The sequence below is a fragment of the Herpailurus yagouaroundi genome, unplaced genomic scaffold (assembly GCF_014898765.1).
Source record: "Herpailurus yagouaroundi ecotype Mexico unplaced genomic scaffold, PumYag 210, whole genome shotgun sequence".
Classification (NCBI taxonomy): domain Eukaryota; kingdom Metazoa; phylum Chordata; class Mammalia; order Carnivora; family Felidae; genus Herpailurus; species Herpailurus yagouaroundi.
In genome coordinates this window covers 19,564,743-19,589,071 of record NW_024412441.1, presented here as the reverse complement: position 1 = coordinate 19,589,071, position 24,329 = coordinate 19,564,743, and the positions used below count along the sequence as shown (strand labels likewise).

Genomic DNA, 24,329 nt, shown 5'->3' with positions numbered 1-24,329 from the left:
ACTATCTTCTTCGTGAGTTTTATAAATCATACTCAGTGGCTCAAAAAAACTGTACCACCATCTGATACTCAAGACAATGTTATTTAAAAGTGAGTAAAGGGACATAAATGGAAATAAGGTTTTCATGTTCCACTCAAAGTGGAACATGTTAATACCCATGAATTGTGATAACTCATGTACATTGTAAATACCCAGAACAACCACTAGGAAAACTGCAGAGATCTATTCAGAGGCACTGCAAATCTGCATGTTGTAGACCTAGTATAATAACAGCATCATATCTTGAGCAATTTACAATGACTTTCACAAATACTATCCTTGTAACAAGGCTGTGTAATCAGCAGTATTCATCATATTTTATCAATAAGGAAATTGAGACTTAATGACATTCATTTGAGCTCTCACAACTAATAAGAGGCTGAACCAGGATTTGAACCCAGGACTCTGACCATTTCAGCTATGTGTTCGCTCTCTCAAAGAGTCTGTAAGTAACTTGGTATATTATTGGGAGAGTGAAATGGCCATTTTTCCCCTTGATTAGAGAAATAAATGGGAGTAAGTAAAGTTCAAAAGAGCCACCTTTTTTAGGACACTTACACAGCCATCAAAGTAAGAGTTCCATAACAATGAAAAAGGGGTGAATCCAAGCATTCATCTGAGTACAAGGAGTGAACATTTTTCTGAAGGTTGGTTTGGAAGGATTGAACTTCACTCAATCTTGTCAGCCACTCAGCCATAAGTCAAAATTTTATAAAAATGAATGTGTCACTATATTCATGGATAATATTTGAACTGGCCTCACTCTCAACCACCGGTAGCATTTGAACTTGTATTGTTAAGGGGGAGAAAGTAGCTGGACAATCATTAAAGTCGTTTTGTTCTAGTCATCACAGTAGTGTAATGCTTAGGGAAAATGGGGCAGCATTAGCTAGCTTTTAAGAATTAATAGCAAGTACTATGAAAAACTAAGTTTTGGGGCAAAGGGAACCTCCATCATAGAAGATGTTCTGTTGTTAACAAGAAAGCTTTTTTTTTTTCCTTTGGTTTTTCATTTCTTTTTTTCCCCTAGGTATGCTATGAGACTAAAAACCCATTCAGGCCCTAATGCCACACCAGAAGACAAACAACTGGCTGCATTATGGTAAGTGCATGATATCAACTTAAAATAGCCTCCACAGCCATGTATACCTTCATTGGCAAACCAACTGCTTTAAATGTATACATTTTTCTACTACCTTCTATCATGCAAAAACAAATGCAGTTCTGATGGTGGCTGGGGTGAGCCCACACAATTTCTTGCTGGCCTACCAAGCATGATGTGAATTCACAGTGATTGAGAGTCAACAGGTTCATTACACAAGGATAATTTTTTCTGTGTATTTGTATGTATGTGAGTGCATGCACAACTTTAAAATCAGGTAGGTCTGTGTTTTAATAATTTGAATGTGAGTTGTGCCAAATGTAATTTCTCTTGTGTTTGACACTTTAGACACAATCAAAATAATCCATTTGTTCGTTTACATGTGGGATTATTATGACTAAAACAAGATGGTGCCCTAAAGTTCTCAACACATCAAAGAAACAGCTTATTACACTGTAATAACAGAAGCATTTCTTTTTTTTTTTTTTTCAACGTTTATTTATTTTTGGGACAGAGAGAGACAGAGCATGAACAGGGGAGGGGCAGAGAGAGAGGGAGGCACAGAATCGGAAACAGGCTCCAGGCTCTGAGCCATCAGCCCAGAGCCTGACGCGGGGCTCGAACTCCCGGACCGCGAGATCGTGACCTGGCTGAAGTCGGACGCTTAACCGACTGCGCCACCCAGGCGCCCCCAGAAGCATTTCTTTTAAACTGTTCACCAGCATGTAATAGATTTTTTTTTCTGTATCTGTGGTGATTACAATGGTAATGACTATGTGAATATAATAATAACAATTTTCCCCATTATATCTCCTTGGAACACCTCACCTCATTCTCCCAAATCATAGGCCACCTGTCTTGGTTCCTCCTGTATAGGGATCCAACATTTTTTTGCTCTCCAGTGGTTCATATTCTACTCTAGAACCTGATCTGCAAGTCAGAGAATCAAGTCTCAAAAAAAATAACAGCAACATTCAGAAAAGAGAGGGTCTCAGGTAGTTTTGCACTGTCACACCATCTGCAATTTTTTGTGCTCAGAAGACACTAGTAAGTTGTAGTTGGTACATTGGCATTCTAGCATGTCAGCACCAGAACTGAGTTAGCAAATAATTGAGGGAAAAGCACCAGGGAAAAGCGGAGGGTATGTCTCAGTAAATGCTTTCTTCGTTGTTTTCAAACGTAAAGTTCCATTATTAGGATTAACAAATTAATGATGATTAATACCTAATATTATAGAAGATAGAATACTAACATGTAAATAATAAATGTAAAATAATAAAATAATTATACTCTCAGCCTTGAGATTTTGCTGTTTATAAAGTATTCATATATATTAATTTGAACTACTTAATACAGTCCAGTAAAGTAGTTTAAAAGTGAAGGGAATACAAACAGGTGGAAGAGCTGTTCTTTCAGCAAAGCCGAAGGTACAGAAGTCAGGGCACCAGAGAAATCAAAGTAAGGTGGCTCTGCCCTGAAACTCCCCCAGTGAGTTTCCCAGTGACTGGGAAAGCCCTGTGCTAATGCTCCCTCACTCCTCCCATGGAGAGAGACTGTCCTCTAGTGGTGGAAGAAGAAAATGGCCTGTCCCTTGGCCCCAACAAAGAAGCAATAAAGCTATGATATAGTGGTAGATATGTTTATGGAATAACTCCTTGAAGTTTTGAATTCTATCTTTTGAACTAAAGGAAGGTCAGATACTTTTCAGATGTAAATGTAAGTTTAAAAATATTACATATATATAATCATGATATAAATGCTGAGTGCCTTAGAACAAGAGTTTTGGGTTTTTTTTTAAGTCTTGTTTGAAAGGACATACTCATGCTTTCAGGGCCCATTTCTCTCTTTCTGCTGCAGTTATCGATGCCTGGCTCTCCTGTACTGGCGGATGTTTCGACTCAAAAGGGACCACGCTGTGAAGTACTCAAAAGCACTTATCGACTATTTCAAGGTACTATCTGACTAATGGGCAACATTATTGCTTGTATCCACTGGTCTCTCTGTCATGGACATTTTCGAGGAGCCTGGTAGAATTCATGGCTTTGGGGATAATACAGGAACCCTCTGATATCAACACTAACCCCCTTTATGACATACTCATGGTGTTCAAGGCTCAAAGAATGGCCTTGAGAGTCCATCTAATTTATCTCCCTGCCTTGTGTCCAAGTATTTTTATGGCCTCAAGAGAAAGAATATTAGTGTCCTAGGAAATTCCTCTTTACAGCTAACAAATTTCTCATGTTCCTTTAGAGCTTCTTCCTCTTAGAAGTAACTACTTAGAACTTCCTCATAGCTCTCTCCAGTAGCTAATTTAACTTTTAATCAAGGCATTGTTTTAAATGATAAGAAATGGCTTGTTAGAACTCAGAGGTAGTGGGTAAATATAAGGGTAGAATTGGAAAATATGCTAACTTTTCCCTATCTCAGGAAATGAAATCATTTTCATTGGGAGAATAAAAAAAGAAAACCTTCTCTGATGTACTTGTGAAGTGGACATGAAGTTATTCATTTGAGATTTCTCAGCCCCTTTGCTGTCCATTTGTCTATAGAAACAAGAAATTATAGCATTTCCATCTCCACCAACCCCATGTCAGATACACACCATCATTTTAGATCCTTTAATCCCCAACCTCCACTTCTTAGACATCATCTCAGATGACCAGGCGACGTTGGAGGTTCTGTGGGCTATGACCAGCATGCCATCTCCTTCCTGGTCACGTGTGTAAAGTAACCAGGTGCTAAGGCAAGGAGATAACTGTTTTGACACATTGACCGTTCTGTGTCATAATGACAAGAACAGACACTGAGTCTATTCCTTTACTTCCAGAAAGTCAGAATCTAAGAGCTAATACTGAAGAACATTACTACAGTCAAAAAAAGAAAAGAAAATGCTTGAATAAAAAAGGAATCTGAACTCTGTAAGCTACAGAGATTACAACATAACTTTTAAGGGATATAAGAAGTTCTTAGCCTATGTATGCCATCCATGAATATGTACAGAATGGACAAAGAACACAACTTAAATATCAGAGTTTCCCCTCCAGGGGCTATTGGTGGCTACCCTTAATTAAAGGCCATTTAAATGCCTTTACAGTATTAAGTTCAGAGATTATGAGAGCACCTGGGTGGCTCAGTTGGTTGAACATCAGACTTTGGCTCAGATCATGATCTCATGGTTTGTGGGCTCAAGCCCCGCATCAGGCTTTCTGCTGACAGCCTGCTTCAGATTCTCTGTCTCCCTCTCTCTCTGTCCCTCCCCTGCTCATGCATGTCTTTCAAAAATAAATAAGCATTAAAAAAAAAGATATTTTATTAAAAATAGGCCTACCCTATGACCCAGCAGTAGCACTTCTAGGAATTTACCCAAGGGATACAGGAGTACTGATGCATAGGGGCACTTGTACCCCAATGTTTATAGCAGCACTCTCAACAATAGCCAGATTATGGAAAGAGCCTAAATGTCCATCAACTGATGAATGGATAAAGAAATTGTGGTTTATATACACAATGGAGTACTACGTGGCAATGAGAAAGAATGAAATATGGCCCTTTGTAGCAACGTGGATGGAACTGGAGAGTGTTATGCTAAGTGAAATAAGCCATACAGAGAAAGACAGATACCATATGTGTTCTTTCTTATGTGGATCTTATGTGGAGAAACTTAACAGGAACCCATGGGGAAGGGGAAGGGAAAAAAAAAAAAAAAAGAGGTTAGAGTGGGAGAGAGCCAAAGCATAAGAGACTCTTAAAAACTGAGAACAAACTGAGGGTTGATGGGGGGTGGGAGGGAGGGGAGGGTGGGTGATGGGTATTGAGGAGGGCACCTTTTGGGATGAGCACTGGGTGTTATATGGAAACCAATTTGACAATAAATTTCATATATTTAAAAAAAAAGATATTTTAAGTTCAGAGGTTATGAAACCTTCAGGTGGCAATGATAATTTGTCCATAAGCAAAGTGTTTTATCAATACAGAGCTGCCTCTCAATAAAGGACTTGATTCCCACTCATGCTTTTAGTCACAGGGCTTACTGGTAGTAGAAGAGGCATGAAGGCAATAGTAGAATTTCCACCTGTAAGGCCATTTCTTACCATTCTGGTAACACCTCCGCTAAAAAACTAAAAATCACTCACCACTTCATAAAGTCCTTTTTAACCAAAGAAACACCTTGTCTCTGGGGTACCAGGCTGAGGCTGTTTTCTTCTCTCTGGAAGGCAAAATTCACATCAGTATCATAAAGACCATTTTTTTCCGGGGCGCCTGGGTGGCTCAGTTGGTTGGGCGTCCGACTTCGGCTCAGGTCACGATCTCACGGTCCGTGAGTTCGAGCCCCGCGTCGGGCTCTGGGCTGATGGCTCAGAGCCTGGAGCCTGCTTCTGGTTCTTTGTCTCCCTCTCTCTCTGCCCCTCCCCTGTTCTTGCTCTGTCTCTCTCTGTCTCAAAAATAAATAAACATTAAAGACCATTTTTTTCCTTAATAGTCCCATAGACTTATGTCCAAGAACGCATTATCAGACTCTCAGAGAGGAAATCTGTCTGTACATTTAGCAGCTTTCCTTGCCAAAGTCAAAACTTCTTTTCAATGCCTGATGCAAACAACTGGCTTATGTAACATAACATCCTAAGTCAAAATACTCAGATAAGTCAGTTTTTGAATACTCTGTTACGCACATATATTTTAATTTGTTCTTTAGAAAACTTCAACAGCACTTTCCTTTAAGACAAATACTTCTAAACTTCATAAGTCAAAACAATAGAATCTGATGTCTCATATATTTTCAGGCATTAAATGTATGGCAGTGGTTTCTGTAGATATGCCCTACATTTAAATATAAGGTGTTCCCCGTGGGTGTGGCAGGGGGAAGGTGCGGTCCTGCTCCTTTTTTCCTTTTCAGAAAAATTAAGCTAGTTGAAAAAACTTAGGCTGGTTTAGGATTCAACAGACCCTTAAGATTATGATTTAATTTGGTACACAGAATTTGGTGCATGAAAACCCAGCCTGTGGGTTGAGCTCTTCATTGTAGCCCATGGTGGATGCCTGCAGGCCATGCAGCTGCCCCCCACCAGCTTCCAGAAAAGAAACCAGTAGCCCAGTAATTGTAACTTCCCAGATCCAATTTCTGTGAATCTTTATTTTATCTGCAGCCTCTGCCATTAAGTCTCTCAAAGGTCACCTGAGAACACGTTATCGTCAGCTGTTTAAACTTAAACAGATGGTACTCACTGTCAACGTTTTTCTTTTCCTGCAGAATTCATCTAAAGCTGCCCAAGCCCCATCTCCATGGGGAGCCAGTGGAAAGTAAGTTCATTTCTCCAAAGTAAAGGTGATAAATGAGGCACTGCATGATGCTGGGCCATGTGCTACTTTGCTTACAGCACCCTGGGGGGCTGTTCTACCCCACCTGGTACCAGCCCCCCTACTCTTGTTTTTTTCTACGCTCTCCCCTTCCAGGAGCACTGGAACCCCATCCCCCATGTCTCCCAACCCCTCTCCGACCAGCTCCGTGGGATCTCAGGGGAGCCTCTCCAATGCCAACACCCTGTCCCCTTCCACCATCGTCAGCATCCCACAGCGCATCCACCAGATGGCAGCCAACCACGTCAGCATCACCAACAGCATTCTCCACAGCTATGACTACTGGGAGATGGCGGACAACCTAGCCAAGGAAAACAGAGGTGTGTGAGCCTCTAGGAAGTGTGTGTGTGTGGTTCCAACCACAACCCAGGGAGCCAGCCTGACGCAGGACATCATTGAGCAAGTTTTCGTCATTTACCAGAGGAGACAGTAGAAGCTGTGCACAACTTTTCCTGACCTCCCACCCTCACTCAGGGTCTCTCGTGCCTTAACCTACCTTAATCTTGACTATAGGAGATTAGAGATGGAGGTGGACATAGATATGATACAGATACATAGAAATGGTGTAAATACAGATAGAGATATATACACATATGCTCTTCTTTGAGACTGTGAGCTCCGTGAAGGTAGGGGTAACGTTCTATTCAGCTTAGTGTTCCCAAGACCTGCACGGTGCCTAGAATACAACTAGGGACCTGAAACATTTAACTATTAATTAATGAGGATGAATGTTCCTGGCTGCATAAGTGATAGCTGCTTACCACTGAAAAGAAAGTGTTTTATAGGCAGCAAGTTCTATTTCTCTTTAAGTAAGGTTTGTTTTCACAGATTATAAAACAAATGCATGTCTACTGTGGCTAAATTTGTAAAGTGTGGAAAACTACAGGGAAAAACATTTTTTAATTATCAGTAATCTTATCACCAAGAGATAATTACTGTTAACATTCTACCGAAGTTTCCTCTAGGCTTCTCCAAACATGCACAATTCTTGCCAAAATAAGATTATAGTTCATATACAGTTTTATATCCTGTTTCCATTTAACAATATCGGGCATTTTCCCATGCCACTAACTAGTTCAAAAACATCTTTTATGATGTTCTAGAAGACTGTCATAATAGTGGTTTTACAGTCATAAAGTATCATGATTTCTCAAAACCATTCCCTTCTTGTTGGACATTTATATCACTTCCAACTTTTGTTCTACTACGAATAATGTTATGACAAATCTCCTTATATAAATCATTGTCTATATTCTGATTATTTTCATACAAGGGAGAATTTGAAGGTCAACAGCTATAGATTCTTTTAAGATATATATTGTTATATATCTTAATATATATTAACTTTTCTCCCAAATGATTATACCGATTTACTACTCTCCCTCCCACAGCAGGAGAGCACAAATCTGAGTTCACTTTCAAGCCATTAAGTGCGAATTCTGTTCCCACAAAAGCATAAGCTTCTGAGGACAAGACCAGAATGTTCACAATGAGATGAGGAATTAATGGCATAGATAAGCACGTGGGTCCTGAGTACATGAAATTGGTAATAAAACCGGATAGTACATAACATGCATCCCAGAGGTGACACACCCTGAAAATCTAATGGGAATGCCAGGGAGGTCAATGCCAGGGGACTGAGGCCACCAGGAGAGGCCTTCTGGAGGAATTGACAGGGAACAGGGTTTGGAAAGGCAAATAGTCATTGTGTAGCTGAGATGGAGTGGGGTGAGCATCCCCAGTGGACACAACAGAAGGGACAGGATGTATAAAAATTGACATGGCCAGTTTGGGAGACCCTGAGCAGGCCACACTCCAGATGGCACTGCCAGCTGCCTACTGGATGTCTCCTACCAGAGGGCTCAATGCTACATGTCGAGTGTAAAGTCGGCATTTTTCCTGGACCTGCCCCCTCCTCCCCAGTTCTGCTCCTGGATTCCTGCCTTGGCTTCCCTCCCCACCACCTCAGAGTCTTCTCTAATCTCTCCCTCGCCTTCTCCGGCAGGACATCATTCAGCATGTATATGAGGAACTTTGAAAAACTCCCAGATTCTCACTTTCAAAGACTGTTGTTCAGTGTCCAGTTATGACAGTATAACAGCCATATGAGCCATTGTTTCTCTGAGCCACTATCCCGTGATCTCTGAGAGAGCAGAGCCTGCACCTTATTCATCTTCTGTACCCCCTACCTCTACCCCCTGCACCTAGCACAGTGCCTCAGCACATAATAAATGTTAACGAAGGCACAGACCTAGAGAATGTCCCAGGACTAGAAGGTGACCTCAGTAGGGGTTTTTCAGAACCCATCTCTGACTTGCCCCCAAGGTCCTGGACCCTTCTGCCTTGGACTCACTGCAGGGGTTCAGCACATGCTACAGTTGAGTACAGTATTAAGGGGTGACAGAGCCATAAGCCACATCTAGGGCAGGATGCATTCGTGCACAAGGACAATGCAGTCTAAGGAAGTAAATTTTCTTTGCTATTTGGCTAAGTAAATGTTATTCATTTGAATGAGAAATAAGATAAAAAGAGAGAGGGAGGCGAACCATAAGAAACTCTTAAATACAGAGAACAAATTGAGGGTTGCTGGAGGGGAGGTGGGGGTGGGGTGGGCATTAAGGAGGACACTTGTTGGGATGAATACTGGGTGTTATATGTAAGTGAGGAATCCCAAAATTCTACTCCTGAAGTCATTATTACGCTGTACGTTAACTAACTTGGATTTAAATAAAATTTTAAAATAAATAAATAAATGAGAAATGGCCAATAGAATTAATTGGATATAGGATGAGTTCTCTACCTTTGGGTTTTATTTTGTCCAGTGGAATGCTAAAGTTGCCTGATGGAATAGAGAGTGCATGATTTATATAGAGACTGTGGATGGAATTTTTTCTTAAGTCACTCAGGTCTCTCGGTAGCACGCTCAACACGTGTGTCACTCAAACGACTCTCTCTGTCCTCTAGAATTCTTCAACGACCTGGATTTGCTCATGGGGCCTGTCACCCTGCACAGCAGCATGGAGCACCTGGTCCAATACTCACAGCAGGGCCTGCACTGGCTGCGGAACAGCACCCACCTGTCATAGGGAACTTGCCCCTGAGCTGGATTGTGCTCTCATCTCCATGGACGGCTCAATGTTTCTAGACACTGTGCTACTGAAATTCCCAGCCACAGCATTTATCGAACTGCGGTGAATATTTTCTCAGCATCGAACAATGGTCTTTTCCCAGGGCATGTGTGTTTGTATGTGTGGGCGTAAAAGAAGTTGCCTGTGTATGTGTGTAAGATATACAGCTCTTTAAAATACATTTTTGTCTAGTTTTCATAATCCCAAGCTAGACAAAGTGATCAGAGGTTTCTGATTAGAGAATATACACTTACACACATGCACGCACGCACAAAATCACACACACACACACACACACACACACACTTTCTATATCAAAGCTAAACCATGACTTCTTAGAACATTCAACCAAAATCTCATGGGTTAGTTAACCAGGTGCAATACAGCACACCAAAAGCTTGACTGCCAGTTAAGATGAACCTAGTTCTTATACTGTTGATTACTTTCAGTATTAATATACTATTCCCCAATTAATTTTTGATTGTGTGTATTATGGGTAATTGAATAACGAAAAAAGTCAGTTATTTTTGTGCTGGACGTTTACTAGATTGCATGTTACCAAATATCTTGCCTTTTGTCTAACACGCACCCTTCCATCCAACTTTATTATCAACTAAATGCGTTATAAGCAAATGGATCAAATCCCACAGGCCTTCCCTGCCCTGCCCCCAAAATCATATGAAAATGGCACTGGGATTTGGTAACAACAGTGTCATTGAAAGCTGACCAACAAGAACAGACAACTGAGCTTGGAGCTCAGTTGGGAATTGAAACCTTCTGCACGTGGAACAGTAAGCCTGCCCAGCCCACGTGTGTTTTCTTCCTGCCACTGTGACACAGCAGCCATAGAGCCACATGGCATTTGTCAGCCAATATGTTTCAAGTCTTTTCTTCCCACGATAGCTTTCTTGCAAATTTTCTTGGCCAAATGGGACATTACCTAGAACGTCTCTTCACTAGGAGTCTGTATCTGCTGCTTATCAGGCTGAGAAATATTTGCTATCGTGAGACTGTCTCACCCTCTCACTCTTTGTGCAGAATGCAGGCCTCTAATAGCATTTTGATCTGGGGGGATATGTTTCAGGCTTTGATTTGCAAGCTGCTTATTGTGCGGGGTGAGTTATTTTTGCAATGATCACAACCCTGTTTGGGGTAGCAACGACTGGAACATCATGTTTGCATCCTGTACGTCTGGTATGTTTACGTCTTGCCCTTGATTCTTTTCTTTTCAATTAAGTTTACATTTTAGTTTTTTGACATCTTGTTTACAGTCTTTGTATGAAACTTACTTCTTTTATAGTCTCTTGTCATGCCCTAGATTTAGTCTTCTTGTTAAATATATTTGAATATAAAAAATACTGGTAAGAAGAAAAACTTCTGCAAAAGAGGATATACCTTGCCATGTCCTTAAAAGCAAAAATAATGTGCTTGAAGCCTCTCACTTGACAGAATTGCACCAGGATGGTCTGAGAAAGAGTCAGGTGATGCAGTATGTGGAACGCTCCATTTTCCAAGGTGATGCTGGCACAAAACAGTTATAGTAGATTGTGATATATGCTTTCCCTGATGCTCTTACTGCTTTGGTTGTAATGTTAACATTTTTGTCACCTGATCTGTAGATGGGAAATAAGACTGCTGTCATTCTAAGCACTGATTCAAAACTGTACAAATGATTGAACAACTTAGGTGATTTGAAATGAATTTAAAGTGAAGGGTCTGAAGTGAAATGAAGCCAGTGAAGGGTTTGTGAAATTTGCATTTGGCTTTGGCCCTGAAATGTTACCACTATTTCTATTTTACATTTGTCCAACTGTGGGGCGCCTCACATCCCTTTCACTAGCTATTGGCAGAGTTTGCGATCCCATCCTATGTTGGAAATTTGAGTCTAACTTGGGAAATTTTGGATTTTTTTTTTTTTGGAGGACTAAAGCTTAGTTCTAGTTACCCTTGATGAATCCTGATGAAATGTTGAAACTCTCAAAGGGATGAACCTCAGGGTCCATCGTGCATCCCCTGGGTGCTTTCTGGCCCTGCCCATCCTCAAAGCCACAGGTCTTGTAGCGGCCCATAACGGCTTACCCACAAAACCCCATGTAGACCCACAGGAGGCCCCTGGCTGATTGTGCCCACAGCATTTTATCAGCACTTACGTGGCCCGTGTTCCGCAAAAAAAAACACTTGGAAGTCGTCATCTTGGAGATGGTCAGAGCATGCATTTCCTCTCCCTGTCTTTGATCTCATCAACTGACCACGTGAGGGCAGCAGTTTTTGTTGGCTTTGGCATAGATGATTTTGGTAAGGAACCATCTTCTGACTGTTACTTGTGAAAGTCATTCATGACTTATTCCTTTTATTTAGCTTTGTTCAAAGTAGAAATACCTTTCTTGTGTTTTTGGATTATAAAACTAATACATGCTCATTGTAAAGATTCAAACAATACAGCAATGTAGAAAGTAGAAGGTAGCAAGTCCCATCCCTGAAAGACAACCACTGTTGACAGTCTCATGTATATTTTTCCACAGATGCTCCCATTTAAACATACTATCATTTTTTTCTCTTTGAAGACATATAATTTCCTCAGAAGTTCAACATAAGTTCGACTGACCTTATCCTTCCATGACCTGAGTGGATGCCTTCCTTTATCACAATGTTAGAGTTACCTTTGAAAGTAACCCAAATATATTCCTGATCAAAATTTGGGATTTGTTACTACTCTCTACAGAGATCAGACTTACGTGAAGGAGTGTGCCTAGAAAGTGAGGTTTGATTAAAACAGATATTTCTGGAAACTTGCAGATTGCAGACAGAAACTCGGACCCCCTATCTAAAGAAGAATGTACTGGAAAAATAATCTGAAGAGTTGACAAATTGTGTGCTAGATCAAACACATGGAATGCAATGCAATGAGATTTTCTGCACTAAAACTTATCCTAGTATGTAAAACAATGATGTGTGTATTATATAACAGTGATGTGTACATTTCTGACATCCCATACATGATATACACAGTTTGTATAAATGCATACATTTAAAAATATATATGTACAATACAGCTAACATAAAACTGTAGTATGCCTGAAGGATATTACTAGTGCCTAACATTGAGTATAAGTCGCTGCGTGTTCGCATCACCTTGGAAGTGAAGTAATTGTTAAAACTTAATCAGTGCAGCCAACATTATTTATGAATCACATCTTTGAAACTGTGCAGTAGTATATACATATATATTTTTAAATAACATTTTTCACAGTTTTCCAGAGTTACTGTTGAAACCTGTATCACCAAAAAAAAAGCAAAACAAAAAAAAAAAAAAAAGCAAGATTTTTTTAATGACGTAGACACTCTTCAGACCCAGTAATCTGTGTGTGATTTCCTGTTTGTAGATACCCAAGAGACTTTAGCAGTCACCAGCCTTAATGCATGTACAGGATATTATTGTGACTTAATTTATCTGCAGTTTTTAATCCATGTGAAATTGGAATTTATAAACTGACTTGGATTAAATATGTCTGCCTTTCTAAGGTTGCAAATGTTACATTAAATGACTTATGTTGTAAATGAGAGAAACCGAGTTGTATGTAAAAAAAAAAAAATGTCCACCAATTTCTGTGAATATTTTTACAAGGAAACTTCAGAATCAAAATACGTTCAAATAAGAATTCTGGTCCCTCGTTCATAATCTCTTCAGAAGCAACCTTGTTGTTTCATGAATCTTTTAAATGTAGCTTCCATGGATTTTCATTACTATAGGCCTGACATTTTTCACAGTCAAGATGGAAGCATGTTCTCCTGCATTATAACTAGTTTACAACTTGTCTTTTCCATTTCCCAGCACATATATGCACACATGCATGTGCAGAAGAACACCCCCCAGTGTCCCAGAAAATGCTGAATAGAGAGCTTGAGGAGTTCATATTGATGACTGCATTGATGCCTGTCTACCCAGTAGTCCTGGTATACTGTTTTACCTAATATTCCTTAATGACGCAAGTTAACTTCTATGTGCCAGGTTTTTTCAACTCAGACCAACAAGGTGGAATAATGTTTACAATATTTGGTTGAGTAAAATAGGAGAATTTTGAACTAATGAAGACAGAAATATTAGAACAGTGGCTTGCCATTATATATCTCTCTGTGTGGGAGGGTTTTTTCTTAACCTTATTTTTACTCTTCTCCCCAAATTTTTTCAATCCATTCCTTCCCAAAGAAGCAGAAACAGCAACAAAAACAGAATGACTTTTTCACCTTACCCAGCCCCTACCCTTAGATTCAAATTGTCTTGTCTTGCAAGAGGACCCTAACTCGGGGCCACTATGGAGACCACCTCATCCCAGAAATGGCCAGGACAGGGGACTGGCTTTGCTTGCTCCAGAGACCTTGATACTCTTTTCAGAAGTGGTTTGGGCTAAGAAACACTCAACAGTCTTTCAGGAACTGTCTTTCTCTTACACAGTTTGCCTGCTATTGAAGTCTATACTAATCAGAATCATATTTTTAAGAAGTAACACATTTTCAATGAAACATGGACCAACTGGAGTCTTGAAAGACATTTTTTAATGAAAGAAAGAAAACCTAACAACATAAACTGCATTTCCAACAATTTTTCAAGCACAGTTTTCATTATTACAACTTCCTAACAAATAGCACAAGAAATGTTCAGATTTGAGATCTGTGTTCTCTTTGTCCAAACTGAATTATTCTGTATATGTCATCAGAGGGGTCAATTTGTTTGTGTGGCATGAGGGAAATTATAAAACTCTGTTCTCAAACTAATTACATCTGACCATAGTTTTGGTTTTTATTATTTAATTGGCATTCTGAGGCAGCAGGGGGTAATTTGGGGCTGGCTCCAAGGGGAGTCAGCTTCACAGCTCTTCGAGTAATGGGAATCAGGGGATTAAACCTCTATGTGTTGATTTGAAAATCCACCTCTTAACAGCCAGTTTTAAACACATTGATCCGAGGGATGAACTCAAGGTACTAACTGCAAGTCAAAACAATCATTGGCGTTTGTCTTGAAGCATCAGGAAGTAATGATGAGGCCTGGAAAGCTGAATCAAGGACGTGTTTTCTACTCATTTCTGACATAGGAAAAGCTCATCGGAAAATATATCCAAAGACAATGTCAAATAGTACCAGTGTTTAGGCTTTTCAAACAGTGGTGCTTGGTTAGAAAAATAATTACAATATTCTGGCTCCTGTATTGTTCTTCAACCCTTTTTCAGTTTTCCATAAAACAAAACTCACTTTTTCCCCAGCATTTATCATCTCTTGATTTCTAGATGTCCAGATGAGCAAAGAGAAAATACTTAACACTGAGGAATACACACTACCTGACTGAACAGCATTCTACTCACAGTAGTCAAAGATACATGACTTATATTAAAGTCTCCTCTGTTACCCCCATCCTACAAAATGAGAGATCACAAAGCCTAAAGTATGGCCATGTAGTTGAGATGTCAAAAAGTCTAAGCACATAACACACTAATCTTTGGTGACAGACACGTTTGTGACCTCACCAGCTATCTCTGGGGCCTATTTGTGTGGTGAAATATCAATATTAACACTTTCCTTTGAGTAATTTGCAACCTGATTATTAATCTTCTGAAGTTCCTAGGGCTGCCAGCTCAACCCAAAAGTGTCCTGCCCTGTGAGCTGGGTTATTTTTTTGTTCCTTTGGTTTTTTGTTTCCCTTCTAAGTTCCATATGTCAGGTTTAGTATCTTGACTTTTTAGATGAACAGTTACTAGAGACAGTGGAAGCTTTAAGAAAACAAGGATTCAATATTAGAACTCAGTGATGTTGGGATGAGAACTCAGGAAAACACTCCCCTCCTTCACCTGCTGCACCTGATCTTTGACTAAAGCTCCCTTGTATACTGCAGTTTCCTCTATGTGAAATGTAACTCAGAACACCCACGACCTCAGACAGAGTGTGAGGATCAACAGATCTGGGCAAGCATTTTGAGATCCCCAGCTGTCACACTCAGCAAGAGTCACGCATTGTCAGCACAGAAGCAACAGAAATATACTGTATCTACAGGCACCAAGATACAAAGGTGTGTGATGCAGGGCATGGGACTCTGTCCCAGCCCTGACTAGATTCCAGAGGACCAGGAAGATGACAGTGGGATAACCACAGACCCTTTCATAAGACTCTTCAGCCTTTGTCATTACCGCTTTGAGTCCATCCTGCCTGTAGGCAGAGCTCTAAGACCAATGATGGCGGCGGGGAGGGAGAGTCCTTGCCAAGAGCAGCAGGGCTACCAAGTACCCCAGTTGGTGGTGCAATCGCCCCTCCCCTTTCTCATCCAGTCCCAGCCTTAAGAAATCAAGGGGTGTCCAGATGGAAAGGGGAAGAAGGAACATTGGGTCCAAGCTTCCAGTGTGCACCATCTTCCAGGAGAAAACTTACTTATTGAACACCATGTTTCAATATCTTCATAGAGCCAGAGAACACAGCACAGTCTCATTTTCCATACTCTCATGGTGTTTCTTTGAGTGCCAGGAGGCTGAGTTGCCTACATGTGCACCTTGTGCCTCTGATTGTTTGTTTGCTTGTCTGTCTGTCTGGGGCCAGGAGGTGGAAGATAAGCTTCTTTGGGAGGTTTATTCCTGAGAAAGGAGATCTGTCATAAGGGACTTGGGTATGTCATGAGCTTCAGGAAAAAGGAAACCTCTCTTGAGAGAAGGTAAATATTTTCTCTAGTGGGTTAGGTTGCCTCAACATAATCACTTAATTGTAGGCTACATTTTAGTCAGTGTACCAGGAGAGGGAAAAATCAACGTAAGACCTTAGTAATTTTTGTGATGCCCAACTAGTGACTGTATATTCTAGCCCCAAACATTGAAACGAAAACTGGAAATCTGACTAATCTGAATGTTTCATACCACCGCGGTCAAGGTCCTCAATGTTGGATAGAAGTTTTTAGCTTTTGTCTAATATTTCTATTATTTAGACACAGGGCTTCCTTGTATCCCCTAAATCAGTGCTTTGATGTAACCAAAATAATCATGAAATACCCATTGAAAAGGGCTTTTTTTTCTTTTCGTCCCCATTGGAAAATCCCTAGGTTTTCTCCAGTACAAAAGAGCAATCGCTGAAGGTCTTACAAGATCCATCCTCATTTGGGCCCAAATCGATACTAACACCCTTTCCACAAAAGCACAACACCTTATCCAGTGTGAATTCTATTTAGGTAAAAAAAAAAAAAAAAAAAAATCTAGAATGGCAACATGGGGTTTATTAGCATGAGGAGGTGTCGATCCACTAGCTAGGCACTTGGATGCTATACTGCCTTTTCTCAGGCAGGATGTTATGGAACAAACACTCCTACTACAGCATAATAAATAGCAGCTTACTCTATGGTTCTGTGGAATCAAGTTGAAAGTCACTCCCATGTAAGTTTGCCTCAGTCAGAGCAGGAATTTTAAATTCCACCCTTTTATCCTGGATCATCTTAGATGTTTATTCATGGAGTTGGCAACGCTAACTCAATATTCCTATATAGCATGTCACATCAAACACCGTTTCAAATTGTGTATCTCGGCCTTGGGAGAGCTGTCTGTCAGCAACCTGGGAACCTGCTTATGTCCCACGAGACTTTTCCACTGATCCAATTTTAGCAGCTGCAAAACCAGATTACAGGGCCTTTATCTTCTCCTCTTACAGGAATTGGTCTTACAACTGTTTCCAGAATTGAAGAGGATTTTAAGTAGGACAATTGTGTACAGTAATTTATGCTGTAAAAATGTACCCATTGTAGCATTGATTAAAGTGCTGTATTTATAAGGTCAAATACTATTTTCATTTGTGTCTAGTTATTCAATATTAAAATAGCTGAAGTTCGTTTTTCTTAATGTGATATTTATTTGGGGCTTCTTGTTAGAGCATTCGGGTATGGCTATGGAGGAAGTCCAGAATCTGTGTTGATAGTCACTATTTTAATCCAAGTAGTTGTAATGGTCTATTAAGCACCAACATTACGAACACTATTACTGATGAAACCATGTGCTCTTGGCTGTGTCTTTAAGTACGTGATAAAAATCTAACCCAAGCAATTAATAAAGACCATTGGCTTTAATAAGGTTTACTTCCTCCAGCTTTTCTTCTCAAAATGCATTAACACTTTTTCCAGCGAAATTCCAAAGCATCCTCACAAAATCCCACAAGATCTCTTACTCCTAGAGAGGGGTCTCATCTCCCAGGCTTCTTCTAAGATGTCTGCATGCCTGAAGCCTAAAGTGTTTCACTTTGGGGGTTGCTAATGTCTGTGTAAGGAAGTGCAAATATTAAATCCCCTTTCTACGTCTCTCTCTCCGTGTAAGAAAAAGTTGCAGGGCACCTGGGTGGCTTAGTCGGTTAAGCGTCCAACTCTTGACTTTGGCTCAGGTCATGATCTCACAGTCCATAGGAAAAAGCCCTGCTTGGAATTCTCTCTCTCCTCTCTCTCTGCCCCTCCCCTGTTCATGTGCTCTCCCTCTCAATATAAATAAATAAATAAATAAACTTAAAAAAAAAGAAAAGAGTTGCTCCCACATAGCTGTAATTATCATATGACAAATAAAACTCCACATTCAAATTGTGAATTATTCAATAGTGAATTATTTTGGCAAGGTGTTAGGAAGGAGTGGAGTGTGTGTCTAATATTAAGGAGTTGTCTAAGGAGATCTTATATTTTGTCTGAGTTTAAATTTACACGTACGGGGGTGCGTGGGTGGCTCAGTCAGTTAAGCATCCAACTTTGGCTTAGGTCATGATCCCACAGTTTGTGGGTTCAAGCCCCGCATCAGGCTCTGTGCTGACAGCTCAGAGCCTGGAGCCTGCTTTGGATTGTGCGTCTCCCTCTCTCTCTGCCCCTCTTCTGCTTGTGCTCTGTCTCACAAAAATAAAAATGTTAAAAAATGTTTAAAAAATTTTTACATGTACAAAAATTTTGGAATCATTGTCTCTTATTTTACTGTTTGAAAATTTTGCTGTGTCTATAAGTCACATAAAAATCATGCAGAACAGTTTCTGGAATAGATAAACATCTTGCTATACTGTAACAGAATGAACCTCAAGGATTTATAAGTATAAGCACTTTTATATTTGAATGCATTTTATATTTTATATTTAATGCATCAGTGAAGTTAATTTTTAATGTCTTGATAAACCTTGAAATCAACATCACTCTGTCTCACAAACATCCTACTGCTTCTTCTTAGAACTTCTGAGTAAAATATCCTTTCCTATGTGTTACAGTATTTTGTTTTAAGTAGAATCACCTAGTCACAAACTTATCTTTTCTCTGCAAAGATTTGAATCCACCTGAACTACTAAGCTGGATAATGCATTTGACAGAAAGGAACACCAATCTGAGAATGCTCTTGACAGGCAATGTTAAATGTCACTTTAGAGTGAAAAAGAAATAAAACAACCTATGAGAGAGCCTGGAATATTCTTGCTAAGAGAGTTTTTTTTATTTTGTTTCTTTGGTTTTATACATGCCAAGCTTTGTTTACTATAAAGCAATGTCTAAATGGAGGCTGTTACATTGTGACATAGTTCTAACACAACAGACAAAAATATTCCATGCTCACTGCACACTGAGCAGCATGGAGCCTGCTTGGGATTCTCCCTCTCGCTCTCCACCGCTCCCCCACTCATGCTCTCTCTGTCTCTCTCAAAGTAAATAAAAAACTTAAAAAACTATATACATATATATACATACATACATATATATACATACATATATATACATATATGTATACATATATACATATATGTATATATACATATATGTATATATATGTGATGGACTCGTGCCATTTTTGTTTCACTACATTTCTTTTTTCCAGTTTTTTAAACTCTATTTCAATCAAACAAGTAATATGAGAACACAATCTTATCTTTTAAAAATGTATGCAATTAAATAGTTAAGCATTGCTGTTGATTCATCCTTTTAAAATGTAGAATTTATTGGTTTTTAGCATGTCCACAAGGTTGTGCAACCATCACCATAGTCTAAATACAGAGCATTTGCACTACCCCAAAAAGACACCCCATACTCACTAGCAGTCACTCCCCATAGCGCCTTCCCCAGGCCCCTGGCAGCCAGCAATCTGTTTACTGTCTCAATAGATTTGCCTATTCTGGACATTTCATATAAATGAAATGATACAACAAGTGGCCTTTTTTGTTGGCCTTCCTTCACTTAGCATAACGTTATCAAGGTTCATCCCTACTGTAACATGTATAAGCACTTCATTCTTTTCTAAGACTAAACAAGATTCCATTGTATAGACATACCATATTTTGTTTATTCATCAGTCAATAGGCACTGGGTTGTTCTCACTTTTTGGCTATTATGAATGATGATGCTATTAATATTCATAGCACAAGTTTGTGAGTATATGTGTCCAGTGCTCTTGTGTATATACCTTCTTGAGAAATTGCTGGTCATGGGATAACTCCATGTTTCATTTTTTGAGGGGAGAATGGGGAGTGACGGTTGATGGGGTACAGGATCCTTGTCGGGTAGTGAAAATGTTGTGGAATTAGAAAGTGGTTAAGGTTGCACATTGTGAATATACTGAAATCCACGGAGTTGTACACTTTGAAAGGAGGAATTTTATGGTATGTGAATTACATCTCAATTTCAAAAGTAGTCAGTATTTATTTAGACTTAGCATGAGAGCTTGCCAGTTGTTTTGTTGCTTCTTGTATCATACTTCCTGAGTTGATTCTTTTTTCAGATCAGATCTGAGATGTAAAATTTTTTAATCTTTGCATGTCTGAAAGTATCTTGCTTTGTGCCTTCACACTTGTGTCATAGTTTCACCTATTATGGAATGCTAATTCGAAAGGATTTTCCTTGGAAGTTTGAAGATACTGTTCCAGTCTCTTTTTGCATCTCATGTTGTCTTTGTAGTAACAGAGCCCCTCCTCTCCCCATCCCACTATTCCCAGAAAGCATTTAGAGTTTTCCCTCTATCCTTGATGTCTGAAATGTCACCACGACACAGCTTGGTAGGAGTCTCTCATTTTGTTTGTCCTTGACTCTGCACATCCGCCATGGGCACTTGCACTCTGGGCTCCACACCTGTCCTCACTCTGGGACACTGTCTTCTATGCCTGGTGAGTGTACTCTGTCCTCCATGCCTTCTGTCCTTATCTCCTGAAGATCTGTTCAATGAATGCTGGGAACTTCTGGGTTCATCTTCTGATTCTCTTGACCCTCTTTATACTTTGTCTCCCTGTCCGTTTTTGCTATTCTGAGAGAATTCCTTGGCTCACCCTTTCAACTTATTCTCTTGTCAGCGGCAATGCTTCTGCCCACTTACTGAGAGTTTTATTTTACTTCAGTCGTCAAATTCTTCATTTCCAACATCTCTAAAGCCTTCCTTTTTGTGGGCAATATCATTTTATTTCTCTCTGAGGATTCTAATTATATATGTGCCTGTTGGCTTGTTCTGTTTGCTCTATTAAGTCTGCTTCTTTGGATGTAAACTTTTGCATTTGTTGGGGTTGGTACAACTCTCTTGTATGGCTTTTTCCAACTGTTTAGAGGTTTTTGGCTGTGTGCTCCACTTCACATTTGAGCTCTCAGCCTTTCTGCCAATGTTCTATTTACTGCATCTAATCTCCTGGGCATAGAGGGCACCTTACCCCTCCTGGGGGTTGCCAGGGCCCCATCTCAACCTCCATCACAACCATTAGAACCCAGTGGTTCTTACTGGGTGACTAACACCCTTAGTGCTTGCTTCTTAACCTGAGGGTGGACAGGGTGGACAGGTGGTTGCTCCTATATGGCATCCCAAGTGATTAACGACCCCCGCTGGAAACCTCCCAATATTCTTGACCTCCAATCTCATCAAATCCTGGATCAGCCCTCTCTATGTTTTAGTACTGCACAACCTCAGGACTGTGATTTTCTTCTTCATGATGACCCTAGACTTTTCCCATCCTTAAGAGCTGCCTCAAAGTTCCTGGACCTTTCAATACACTGCCTCTTGTTTTTAGTGCAGTTGTGGTTTGTTTTTGCTGTTGTTGTTATATCTCTTTGGCCATCTTGATCCCCTCTCTCCTTTAATGAAATCAAGTCCCAGTGTTTGTCAGTGGCAGGAGAATTGCCCTATAGCAATCAGGCTTGATGCAACTCAGGCTTCCTTATGGGATGTTCTGCATGTTGCTGGTCTGCATTCCTTCCTATTCCATCTAACATGCTTTCCGAGATGGCCTTGGACTTCTAGACTCTGCATTGCGGGGAGCCTTACCCCTCAGCTAACCAGCTCTGGTTATCCTGGCTTTTCTGATGTAGTCACTGCTCAACTCCTTGAAAACCACTTTGCTGCCCGTTCCTGCAGCTGCTGCACCACACCTCTGGTGAATGTATCCAGCGGCGACCCTGAGAGGTCTCTCCCTGCTGGCTGGTTTTGGCCTTTGTTGCCTCTGCCACACCCATGAGTCCAGTGTGAAGTAGATTTTTGGCATCTATCCCAGATTTAACCTTAAAACTTCCCCCTTCTCCATCACAGAGCATGCTGAGGCCATTTCTACTCTGGCCTTGAAAGAGTCACATGCAGAAGCCAAGTCAGGTGGTTCCAACTCCACTGCTGGTCAACACAGCACATGAGTATAAACCAGGGACCTGTCGCAAGAGCAGTGGCAGAAATCAGTTGTTAGTACTGAGACAGAAGAGCTGGGAGCAACAAGGAGACTTGACCGTGAGTTGCCTGGACACTGAGATGTGACTCCTGACATGGGGCTGGCTCAGAGTCCAGAGCCTGGGGTGGGTGACCTCCAGGTGGAGGTTCTGTGGCTTCAGTCATGAAGAGGAAAAGGCTGAGGGGTAGAGAGAAAATAAAGCAGTTCAATCCTTTTTACCAGACTAGTTCTAATTGAGCCTGCTGACCCAGAGAACGGTTCTACATTCAGCCATTCAGCCCAGGACATTTCTAAAGTGGGACTTGGAGGTTGACGTCATCTCAAAGCGAGTGAGCAAGGTAAGTGAGGCATGATCCATGAAAAGTGTCCAGGGTCTTGAGTGTGCAGATGGACACATGTGCCTTGCCACAGGACCAGTCCCTTGGGGAGAAAGAGGCAGATGACAGCCGGGTAGTGGGATTCATGGAGCACTTGGAAGAATGTTCTACCTCCCTTGGTGACTGAAAACTCCCGGAAGACTACCTCCAGGCTCCTCTTTGTAAAAAACCCATATTCCCCCAAGGTGTCACAGACTAAGGCCTTCACACATCCATGACATCTTATCACACTCTTGCCACTGATAAGCAGGAGGAGACTGTGGGGGGCAGAGGTACCGGTGAGGAGGTGGCCAGGAAGGCTGAAGCAGAGAGAGGGAGACAGGCCTCCCTCGCCGGGGAACAAGGCTGCAACACTGCTCCTAACAGTTCATTTACCTGGGTCATTTGCTTTTAAAATGGGACCTTGATTCTAACGATGGTTGACTATGTGACCATTCCTGACCTGTCCTCCCCACGTAGACAGCACTGGAATTGAAGTGGAAATTCCCCAGTGGAGGAGCGTCACTGCCTTCCCAGGAGAGTTCGACATGTTTATCTTGAGCTCGAGGTTGTAATTATGATTTAGTAGAATGACACTTCGGAATGTCTTTTTCTTCATTTCATGTAAATTAAGTTGCTGGTGCATGTGGGAATGTGTGTGTCTATATTCCTAAAGGGAGTTGGGGAATCCATTAGTTATTGTCTAGGAAGTGCTCTGCAGATAAAAAGCTCTGCAGAAATGTGAGGTATTATTATTAGGTGCCTTCAATTTGTAAATCATCTTGAATGGGTTGTTTTGTTTTATAGTGTTTTGTTTTGGTAGAAAAATGATCACTTCAAAATCTGAGTTCAGCAATGGCCAAGACACATGCCAAAGAACATGAGTAAGATATGAATACAGGTTTTTCAATGGTTTTGATTTATTCACTTCACAGGTTTGCAAGGCACTAAGAACTCCAGTGAAGGCACTGGACTTCTTTGAGAAGTCCCATGAACTGTCCTGACCTCCAAAACCAACATGAAGGGCGGTGGGGAGCTGTGCAGATAGTCTGCAAAGGGTGCAGAGAGTCTGGCTTTCATCATTGAATGAATGAGTGAGTAAATTTGGAGATAATTCCTACCCTGCAGATTCTTAGTATTCAGAAAAATAGTGTATTTTTCTTATCATGATGAACTGTTCTAGGTTCAACACAAAGAAATAAGACTTCAAACAGGCTGCATTTGCTCCAAACATTGAAAGGGGGAAGTTTACATAAAGCGAACAAAGACGTAGGGGCACCTGGGTGGCTCAGTTGGTTGAGCGTCCAACTTCGGCTTGGGCCATTATCTTGCAGTTGCAGTTCATGGGTTCAAGCCCCACATTGGGCTCGCTGTGCTGAAGCTGCTGTCTGTGCAGAGCCCACTTTGGATCCTCTGTCCCCCTCTCTCTGCCCCTCTCCTGCTGGTACTATCAAAAATAAATAAACAATTGTTTTTAAAAAGACACAAATAATTGGGCACTGGTATACCCATAGTCAAAGGAAACCCAGTGTATGTTAGGTCAAAAGCCATCTTCCTATCGGACCTTGCAAATTAAGTGGCCAACCCTGGGGAGGTGTCCTGTGTTTAGTGGTATCTATCACCTCTACCCACCAGACGTCAGTAGCACTCCTCTCCAAGTTGTAACAATGAAAATTGTCTCTACATACATGCCAAGTGTCT

The 24,329-nt window shown here is 40.8% G+C and overlaps 1 protein-coding gene across 1 annotated transcript in view; it reads left to right on the top strand.

The window, feature by feature from the left end:
* Positions 1-17,472, top strand: part of AFF3 (ALF transcription elongation factor 3) — a 451,465-nt gene extending 433,993 nt beyond the window's left edge. Inside the window, exons 19-23 of the mRNA XM_040453633.1 lie at positions 1,070-1,141; positions 2,999-3,092; positions 6,390-6,439; positions 6,593-6,816; positions 9,461-17,472. Coding sequence (XP_040309567.1) covers positions 1,070-1,141; positions 2,999-3,092; positions 6,390-6,439; positions 6,593-6,816; positions 9,461-9,582 — 562 coding nt within the window. The 3' untranslated portion in view covers positions 9,583-17,472. The remainder of the gene's footprint in view (positions 1-1,069; positions 1,142-2,998; positions 3,093-6,389; positions 6,440-6,592; positions 6,817-9,460) is intronic.
* Positions 17,473-24,329: the final 6,857 nt, after the last annotated feature.